General features: G+C 40.4%; 1 protein-coding gene across 1 annotated transcript; it reads left to right on the plus strand.

Annotated features, from left to right (window-relative positions):
- Positions 1-453: 453 nt before the first annotated feature.
- On the plus strand, positions 454-9,753 carry LOC121862103. The gene is made up of 5 exons (XM_042360088.1): positions 454-664; positions 7,191-7,421; positions 7,640-7,749; positions 8,021-8,175; positions 8,772-9,753. The coding sequence occupies exons 1-5, from the start codon at positions 617-619 to the stop codon at positions 8,939-8,941; spliced, it is 714 nt and encodes a 237-aa protein (XP_042216022.1). The 5' UTR covers positions 454-616; the 3' UTR covers positions 8,942-9,753.
- The last annotated feature ends 1,813 nt before the right edge of the window (positions 9,754-11,566 follow it).

Raw genomic sequence — 11,566 nt, forward strand, 5'->3', positions numbered from 1 at the left:
GGGTGGTAGTGTTAGTGACGGTGATCGTGGTGTTAATGGTGGAAGTGTTGGCAGTATCACTATCGGTGGTGGCAATGGTAGCTAGGATCCGTCCGGTGCCTCTATCACTATACCACTAACAGAATCAACAAGAACAACAACATCGCCACCAACATAAACAACAAACACAATTACCACTATTCACTAACAACAATTCCTACCACCACCATCATCATTATGCAGGTCGCACCACACCCCACCTAGATCACCATATATCATCACTCTCTCACCTCCCCTTATACCACCACCTGCGAAATCGCCTCCAGGAACCCCAACATCGCGTCACCACTCAACCATTAAACCCAATCACTAAGATACCCTCCTAGCCGCCCCCCGAACCCCGCAAACGTTTGTCTATGACGTAGCGGTGATGACGTGAGCAGCGAGATATAACCTGGGCGGTGGAGGCAAGAGGAGAGCTCACACGGCCCTCAGAGTCGCTACCGATTGCACAGGGGTAAGAGTGTGGTCGCCTTGGCAGGATACTCACAGTGCCGCCGCTACTCAACTCAACAACTCACTACCATCACTCCTGTCCAGCTCTAGCTCTAGTGTGTCTTGTGGAATCTTATATTTTATGACTATGATTGTTCCTCTCGTCCTCGCGCTGGTCTTCGTCTCTCAGGTGAGTTGTGTGATTTCAACGCCAAGTTACTTTCAGAGAGCGATCCTCAATAGACGTAAAGATTTTTATTTTTTCATAACTTGAGCAGTAAAATGATGAAGTGTTAGTGTGTGTGTGTGTATAAACATTCAAGTCCAGGCGGCCAGGTCAGATCCACTTTGCATACAGACTATTGGAAAACTGTTTATAACCCTCACAGCACTGCAGTCAAGGCCTTATTCTCGGAGCTTAAGTCATCATTTTCCCCCTCACACTGGCTTAAACGGTTCACTTAAGTTACAAGGTGTATTAATGGAAGTCGGGGTTAAATAAAGGTGATATAACAAAGATACTTCAATTATCCAGCCAGGAACGAACTCGTAGCATTGCTTTTTCAATTAGACAAATTTAGATTTAGGCGCGGTAAACATTGGTGTGAAGTAGTGGATGAGTGGAACAAGTTACCAAACATCATTAACTCGCATACGCTAGATAGCTTCAAATATAGGTTAGATGGATATATGAGCGTAAATGGGACTGCTGAGTATGGGTCAATAGGCCTGCTGCAGTTTCTTCCATTCTTATGTTCTTGTGTACAAAGGAAAGATAACTAAAACTGATGGAGACGATACTGTGAGACGCTACCGTAACTTGACACTTTCTTGTTCCCACCGAGGAAAACATTTATTGTCACACCTTCTGGGACTTTGACTTTAGTTTTAAAAATATATTTTATTTATTTATTGTTTTACTTTCAGCTGACTTAGTGCTAAAATGTAGCTGTGTGTGTAATTAGACCTTGATACAACAGGAGAATCACTGCTCAAAACAAACCTATTATAAATCAACAGAGGGATGAGCTGTCCACTCCACCCTCCCTCTGCACTCGGGTCATTCATTGGTGCTAAAAATAGTGTGTTGTCGAGGTGCGAGGCGGGCGGGAGGGAGGTACAAGTACAGTAGAGGTAGTTTTAAGGCCGGCCCAGACTGGCTGTCGCCCCTGACCTGTCTAGTGCTGGATGAAAGGCATCGTGGTGTGCCTGCCTGGTGTTGCCTACCCACAAGTCTCACTCTCACACCCCTACCCTGTTTTTTGTCCAACATAAGACGCATCATAAAACACTGCTTAAGGATATTTTAAATGTTTATTATACCCAGAATGTACCTAACGTCTCGTGTTCTAGTGATAAAAGACAGCTTACAGAATCTCACTCATGAATAAACTTGGCCTTTCATAATTAAGGCGGGGAGTGACAAGCTAGATTGATGTTAAAAGTCCACTTTAATTTGACTTTATCTCTTCTCACTTGTAAACGGAAGAGTAATATGTTTATTTTAATTATTTATTGCACGGGAATCAAATGCAATGTGGAACAATAAACAACGTACGACACGAACCAATCAACTCTAGCTCCCCCCAAGGACTGCAGTGAGTGCATTAAAACAAACACACCAGTAAAGGCCCCGTTAAAGAGAACTTAAACACACTCAAGATAAACTCAACATTTACACCAACCACAAAAAATGCAATAAACGCCGCCAACTGTCACTTTGAATTATCTAGAAGAACTCCACCACATACCGCGTTCCTTAACTTAGAGATATATTTTAATAAACATTTCACACAATCACTGACCACTTCTCCGGAAAAAAAATCTAATTGGCTTGGTAATGGAAGAAAATTTTAATAATGATAAAAATGATGATAGTAAGTGTCCTGATGACCATGATGATGTTTGGTAATAATGGTGATGATAGTGGTGGTGTTGACGCTGCTGGTGATTAGTGTTTATAGTCCTTTATTATATGGAACGATGGTAAGTAGGCGTCTCTTATACATTGAGTGTTATTGATATGCCACTCGGTTTTGCGGGAAAGATGAGGAGCAGAAAATTTCAAGGACAGTTTGGTAAGCCACATAAGTTGAGAGCCAAGACAGTTAAGTCACATAACTGTCTTGGCTCCATTAACCACACCATTATCCTTGAAGAAACAGTTTTTATATTTTTACATACCTGCTTGACCGAGTGAACTGAATTTGTTTGATAAAATTAACACAACTACACATGATTCATAAGTTATATATACTCGTACATACTCTGTGTGTGTGGGAACGTAGAAATAATGAACCATATCCACGAAACACTGCACAAGGAGCTCCGCCACCTTAGTCAACACACGTCAAGTATACTGTATGTAGAGGCAGTGGGCGTAAAGTAATGACTCCATTTTTGACGAACAAACCAAAATTTATCTACAGCTGCTACTCTTGTCAACATGGTGCGTTACTTACTCAAGGAAATCAACTCTAATAAGCTTATAGATTATTTTATTTGTCAAGACTAATCTTAAAACATTTTATGCCTGTCTTAGTGATGACGACGTGGCATACTTTGGTTAAATGCTATAAGGGTATAACAGCGAGAGCAGCGAGTGTTGGGCCAAGTATTGGACGAGCTATAATTTTGAGAAGCGATTTCCAAGCTGAAAAGGGGAAAAAATTACGTCGCCACTTTAGATAAAGTTAAAATCACAGTGGTAAGACAACTGACATGTCGAGGACTCCACACAAAACAAAAAAAGCGATTTGGGAGCTTAGTAACCTGCAAACCGCACTCGTCTCTTAAAAGGTATAACGGTTATCCGTATCACCCTTATTTCTTTATCAGTGTTAATTCAGTTATATCAGATGGTATATATTGTAAACTTTCGTTATCCATAAGTGTATAATTTTCTCTAAAAATAGAAAGAAACTCGCAGACTAATAAGTACCTTCCACTACACCTCCGGCACCACTTGCACTTGAGATATTTCCTCTTCGTGACCAGTCCTGCAGCCTGTCTTGCCTCCCTCCCTCCCCGCCACCACCAGTTGTCTGCCGCCTCTACCACTGTCTGCCACCATTTGCCAACTCTACCACTGTCTGCCACCTCTACCACTATCTACCACATTTAACCTCTTATTACTGACAATTCACCAGGCCCATAAAACCTAGTTTAGCCTAAATGTTGTTGTCGCCACTTTACACTCTCCACACACAATACTTTCACGTTGTGTCAATTCATTCTCGCCGCTTTGCCAAAATTTCCCTTTCATCGTTACTACTTAACCAAAGTAACGTGTTAAATCTTCCATCACCATCTCTGATAATAATAATAATAATTTGTTATACTCGGCAAGATGACACAGGAAGACAAACCTTAAGAACACAACACAAAGATTGAAAAAAAAATCTTTAAAAACTCGGAGGAAAAAAATCTGGATTTGTTAAGCAATACTTCTGATGTTTTGCAAGTCCTTTCCAGTATTTGTTAATTTGTTATCTGGAGAAGTACAAGCGATCTTACATTGCCTTCTTTATATAATACTGTATAACTATGTATTGTTAAATTACTTGAGTTATAAATAATAATATGTAACGTAAAATATTAAAAAGTTCTCAGGCATACATTGTTACTGCACAAACGATAAAAAACTAGAAAGATTTTTTCGTACAAATATTATAACGTTACTAATTGTATCTTGAAGCCAAGTATCAAAAGATGTATTTATATTCCACCTAAGAAGATGTCCCAACAAAAGTGAACGCTGACGAGCTGGATAATTGACAGGAAAAGTGAGCGAAGTTGATGAGCGACAAAAGAAACTGCATGACTTTGTGAATGCTGAGCGTCCCACTGTCTGAGATTATTCCTGGTGAAGTGTTTGTGCCAGAGGAACTTAAACATAACTTAACAAAAACTGGATTGCCAATGATTTTAAAATACATATAAATAAAAACTTGGAGGAGAAAGTATCAAGAGGGGAGTTTATTATTTCTGTCTCATCTATCCATCTCACCCTTTCCCATCCCTTCCCTTCCTTGACAAAACACACCGACGCCTCGCTATCAGCCAGCTACCACAACACCTGCCCTACTGTTTACGTTTAATTTACTGTAGAATAATAGTCAAATGCGCCCCGGTCCTGATAGGCCCCAAGTTAGACACTACTGTGGCTCTAAATGGCTCTTAGTTTTGATGATTAAGATACACATTTATTTGGTGTTCAGGTAGGGAGTGTTTAACAGGGAGCCCTAACCTAACCCAATCTTCTTCACCTTGATGTTATTATATACTGTGTGTGTCATCACGTTGACCAGATATAAATATTTCTCCCCAACATACAAGTTCAGAGAATCAGGACAGACATAAACACCGATTTGTAGGTCCAGACACGCAATAAACGTTTCCTACACACACACAACACCTTAAGAACTTGGAACCCGTAATATAAAGCTATAAACCGCGATCAAAATAACACACCAAATAATATGACTTTAATACGACTCGAGATTTAACCTATCTGATTCTCTCCTTTGCACGTAAAAGAATAAATCAAGGTATGAATCTCTGACGCCGGGGTGTGTGCTTTTTGATGCGTCACTCTGATAATGACGAAGGCACAGAGGAGGAGGAGCAGGGAGGGGGGGGAAGGGAGAACCTGTTATATCTGCCCTGTACTGTATATAGGACGTTACTGCCCTCCAGTGAAATGTCGTAACTCACTCTCTCTCTCTGTTATTTCTATCTGTATCTTACTTTTTAATTCATTTTTCTTACTTTTACTTCTCTCTTTCTCTCATCTATTATATCATTTTTTATTTTTCTCACTTTTTTCTCTCTCTCTCCTACTTATCTCACTCTTCTTACTTTATGTGTCTGTCTATCTCTGTCTCCCTATTTACCTCTTTCTCTCACTCCCTCATAAAGTTTCCTCACTTTACTCCCTCTCTCTTTCCTCACTTAACACGGATTAATAATACAACAACATTACATTGGCTGTATATATTCGTCACCAGAATGATGAGTGCGTTGCCCCCGTGCCGAGAGAGAGATGACAAGTGCATGACATGTGAGACATATGTGAGGTGAGACAGGTGTGTGAGAGGTGAGGCAGGTGTATGAGAGATGTGATAGGTGTGAGGTGTGACAGAGGGGTGAGAGTACACACGTCGGGAAGTTAATATTTATTAACCTTGACCATTCTATTACCCACTCTCACTCTCACCCTTCTTCATTACCTCTCCCTCCAGACATTAATTCTTATACATAAACAGTCAATATACTACATACCAGTATTTGTTTCCCTCCCTGAAGGATATTGTTGACATTACTGTCACCCAGCGAGCATATTTACGCCAACACTTGGACTTGTAAACAAACATCAGATGGTGGGGGACCTGTAGTGTTTCATAGCGATCTGTGTGTGGTGTTATAGTCGGCACGCTCGCCTCGCAAACCAGTGGTCCAAAGTTCATTAGTTGACAAGGTATATTATTTACCTGGAGGCCAGCAGAGAGGAATGACTACCAAGAATGTTAATAAATAAATGAAATTCTGTACAGCTACAAGAGTAATGAGATGACAACGCCCCTTTCTGACATCACCGCTGACAACACCTTTCTGATATCACCAGACAAAACCTCTTTCTGACATCACCGCTGACAACACCTTTCTGATATCACCACTGACAAAACCTCTCTGACATCCCCGCTGACACCATTCCGATACTGTTATTGTTGTCATTATTCTTTTGCTACCTATTATCCTTGACCTACTTACCTTACCACCCTCCCTCCCTCCTCCTCACCCCCCTTACCTCCCTCCTCCAACAATCCCCCTTGACTCCCACCACCACCACTACCACTATACTACTCCTCTACCACTTACTACTAATTTCCTGTCATCATCCCACAACCACCACTGTCGACACCACTACCTCCACTATAACACCTCCATTACCATGACAACCAATACACCCCCATCATAATGACAACCATAACACCCCCATTACCATGACAACGAACCATCATCTTCCCCATCACCCCCCGAGGCCCAGATGGTGGACCAGTGAGGCCGTGAACTCGACCTCCATGACGACTAATTCCTGCGCTTCACTATACCTCTTCCCCCCTCACTGTTTCGGCTTAATTACGATTTGTGAACCTTGGATGGGTTTTATGTGCACCAGAGCCGTGAGACATCCTTTGATAGGTGTACCAGAGCCGTGAGACATCCCAGGACAGGTATAGTGTACAAACCATCTCATATAGATCAAGGAGTTTGTATTTATCCTTGATTCATATTTCCCGCCAATTACTAACCCGATGTTCTTCTGTTTTTCCCCTGGTTTTATGGTCACGAGCGAGACCTTCATGATGTGTGTTTATGTCACACATTGTTTATAACAGTTTCGAAAGTTACCGAACACCAACAATCCCAAGATAAATGTCAGTGTTTGAGGCGACTGTGTGGTTATATCACCTTAGATTCGTCGTCTACAGTATTATAATTAAACTTGACAAAAAACAAAACAAAAATTCTCTTACACCTGTTGTTTTATACATAAAACTATTATGTAAATTTCGAAATAATAATAGATATCAACAGGTCAATATCAAAACAAAGTAAAACTGGCACATGTACAGTATTACTCCTGCAGATGTGATACTCAGTGTAAGTAAAGGTACAAATTTAACCAAGTCTTATCTCTCTCTCTCTGACAGGCGACGGCCCACTTGTCACTACAGGAGCCGCCGGCCAGGAATGTCATGTGGAGGATGGGATACAACCTCCCTCGCCACGATGACGACGACTACCTCATCTGCCACGAACAACCCGGAAAGGGTCACTGTCCCCCCTGCGGCGACAGTGCTGACACCCCCTCGCCCCACCCACACGAGGGAGGGGGCCAGTGGGCGACTGGCATCATCTCCAGACACTACACCATAGGTCAGGTGAGTCATGCCCTCCTCCCCTTCCTGTCTCTCCTCAATTGACCCAACCACTCTACCCCTCCACATCTCTCTCTTCCTTCTACTCTTTCTAATTATCTTTTTCCCTCACCTCTCCCGTTTCCTATAACTCTCCTGTACCCCATCTCACTTTCCTTTCCCTTACCCCTCTTCTCCACCTCCACCCCTGGCCTTCAATAACACACGCCTCTGTCCTGCAGGAGGTGGATGTGCACGTGAACGTCACCCGCAGTCACGGAGGTTCCATCGTGTTCAAACTGTGTCCTCACAACAACGCTAACAAGCCAGTCTCTCAGAGGTGCCTCGACCTGTGAGTACCACAACTGTGTGTGTTCAGTGTCACGTTTTCTATACTACCCAAACGTTATTTTCCATCATTAGTTTTGTTCCAACTCTCACATTCTTCATTTAGTCTTATGTTTTATATATTTTTTTTACACTCATGTTCCTTTTAGCATTTATTCCCGCCTTTGAATCTCAATTCCTATCTCCCCGTCTTCTATTTCTCTATCCCTTCTCCAAAGCTTCACTGCCTTTATTCTCCCAGGTCTACATTCTCTCCTCCCCCCTCCTTACTGCAGGCACCCACTGGAGGTTGTGAGCAGGTCAGGTCGGAGTTCACATGAAGTCAAGATCAGTGCCACCTACGATAAGAAAGAACAACTCAATTTCAAGCTCAGGCTACCTTCCGGCGTCACCTGCGACCAGTGTGTCCTCCAGATGTCCAACACTGCAGGTAAGGTCAGAGGTCAATGTGGATGGATGAATGAAATACTGTATTAAGCTGAGCCTCGGATACAAAAAATAAGCGACGATTATAACCTAAAAAATATATCGATTGGTGGGCAGTAGTCGCCATTCCTCAGACCTAAGGATGCCACGTTGATTGATTGAACGCAGTTGAATCGTAGCATTACTATGAATATTTTAGTCGAATTCTTATACAAACATTACGTATACTTTCTGGTGACAGTAATAAATAGGTGTTGTTTCCTGTAGCTCTAAGATACAGGGGGTCCCCAAATTACGAACGCCCACCGATACAAACGGGATTAAACTTGAAATTATAGTGGGCATTTTATTTACCTGATGACTCATTTTTTACACTCAGTTGCTATATTTTGGTGATTTGTGTCTAATATGTCATATAACCAGTGGTGACCAAAGGATGGAGGTTTCTAACCACTTTTCTGTAAGTTTGTTTCGTGAGGATCAAATGTTGACTAACTTTTGAAAATTTTCGTCCAACTTTTCCACATGAGAATAATAATATCACAAAGATTTTAACAATAAACATTTAGACTTTTATATAATAATCATTTCCCCCTACAGAACAATTCAAGCCACAGGAGATAATGTTCCGGAACTGTGCAGACATTGCCATCCACGCTAACGCCAAGACCAACCTGGCAGGGGGTCCACCAGTGTCCTTCAACGCCCACCGCCCACACCCTCCACCACCACGATTCCCTGTACAGGTGCAACACAAATTTTTTGGATAAATCATAAAAAAGTCATCGTTCACTCCTGACTTAATGGTAAAATGGTAATACCTGTACATACAAATTTAAATTTAGGAGTTACTTTGGTTAAAGAGGCAAATTTGTGATAAAAATCATATCCATTTCTACTTACTATGAAACCTATTTCAAAAGTAAACAAAATTACTCTACAATAATTCAGTTGACCTTAAAACGAGGCGGGAACTAGTCTGGGTGCACTGGGGGTGATGATGGAGACCTAACCAACCGTAATAAATAACAAACAGCATTATTTCTGGTGGCGAAGTCATAAGTTACCTCGTAGTTCAATGATGAGTTATTTGTTACCTTTATCTTATATCTTTATTTCTCTCTCAATATAAACAGCAACTTGAACCCTTTATACTTAATGCTAAACTAAAGCAAATGAACATCGTTCATTAAACTTCTTAAATTTATCACAACTTATAAAATCTCTCTCTCTCTCTCTCTATGGTAAGTAAACTTATACAGTACATAACCTTTAAGAACATTGAAGTATTATTTATATAGAGGAAAGAGAAAAATAAATGCCCAAACCTCTCTGATGATTTACACCAGAGAGAAATCTTCGCTTCCTGGCTGCCGAAGACGTAGATTAAAATCGCTAGATGATATTAGAACTAGCAATGTTTTCTTTTTTCATTTGTTTGTAACTTATTTATTCAGAGATGCATGTACTATAAACTACTGTATCTCTATTGTTGGATATTTATTATTATATATTATGTGTATGAAAGTATACTATGACATTTATTATACTTTACAAATAAAGTGTATATTGAAGTATATTACATTGTCGTTTTTATTTTCCCCAAATTTCCCACCACAGGACCCGACATTCACAAATGGTCACTCGTATAATATTCCTGGTATACTACGTATTTAAAGATGTAAGAAAGGTAAAAATTATTATAACAGAAAATAACAACAGGATAATTACATCGAGACTTAACTATCATGCGTTTTTTCAGCTGAGAAAAAATGCCCCGCCCCGTCCTCAAGAGTAATTACATCGAGACTTAACTATCGTGCGTTTTTTCAGCTGAGAAAAAATGCCCCACCCCCTCCTCAAGAGTAATTACATCGAGACTTAACTATCGTGCGTTTTTTCAGCTGAGAAAAAATGCCCCGCCCCCTCCTCAAGAGTTACAGCCTCTGCTGACGGTCATGTAATATTTCAATGTGATTCTGATCTCTTAAAATGTTGTTTTTGCATAATGTAGTATTACTGAAATGTAATTTGTCTTGGTATGCCTTATTGTGGGTAAAAATAAGTATATATTAAATGCATCATCTGAAAGCATGAATTTACTCCCGAGATTATCAGTTAATTCACATATAATACTTCTGATAAACTTCCTACGTGCTTATGTTTGAAATAATGAAGGCATATATCTTTATATAATTTAGTTAAATATCTTTCTCGTCAGAAAAGGTCATTATGAAAAACTTATTTAGAAATACATCATTACTCAGGGCAAAATCGGACAGGTTTGCAACAGCCAATCGGCTGTAACTCTTGAGGAGGGGGCAGGGCATCTTTTCTCAGCTGGGAAAAAACGCGCTATAGACACGTTCACTTAGCACCAGTTTAGAGGTAAAATTAAAGTCCTGCTGTACAGCACCTTTAAATTTACTCTCTAACTGGTGATGAATGAAAGTGTGCAGCCAAGGTGCCTCAGCGTAACTCAGCGTGACGTCATTTTTGTCATCCTCTTGGAAATTCATTTTAACTCAGCCACTGCAACATGTTATTGATTCTTCAGGCATTCCGAGAAATCGCTTTTAAGAAACTTTTACAACACAACAGGTGAAATATCCTACGACTTCCAAGAAATGGCCGCTCTTTCCTAGCATCTTGTAACAGTAATATACGACGCGAGCACATAATAGACATGGAATATTTCCCAAATTATATAAATGAAGAAACTATTCCCTACAGTGACCATCATCACTAGCCACTTACATAAAGTTAACACTAATTGCAGCAGCTACACTATCACTTAAATGTTCAACAAGACTTAATAAACACTTAACTCACTAATAAACACTCACTCAAACCCTCACTCAAACCCACTCACTCATAATTTAAGTGTTAGTCTTTTCTTAGTACTCTACCGAAGTTTTAATATCTACATCTACAGTGAATATTACACAAACTACAGTACAGTGTGTCTCAATAATACTATAGAGTACTTACCACACTATGACAGTAAATTATTACCACACTATGACAGTACAGTATTACCACACCATGACAGTATTACCACACTATGACAGTACAGTATTACCACACCATGACAGTATTACCACACTATGACAGTACAGTATTACCACACCATGACAGTATTACCACACTATGACAGTACAGTATTACCACACCATGACAGTATTACCACACTTTGACAGTACAGTATTACCACACCATGACAGTATTACCACACTATGACAGTACAGTATTACCACACCATGACAGTATTACCACACATGACAGTATTACCACACCATGACAGTATTACCACACCATGACAGTACAGTATTACCACACCATGACAGTATTACCACACTATGACAGTACAGTATTACCACACTGACAGTATTACC

This window comes from Homarus americanus, unplaced genomic scaffold (genome assembly GCF_018991925.1).
Source record: "Homarus americanus isolate GMGI-L3 unplaced genomic scaffold, GMGI_Hamer_2.0 scaffold25013, whole genome shotgun sequence".
Taxonomy (NCBI): Eukaryota; Metazoa; Arthropoda; class Malacostraca; order Decapoda; family Nephropidae; genus Homarus; species Homarus americanus.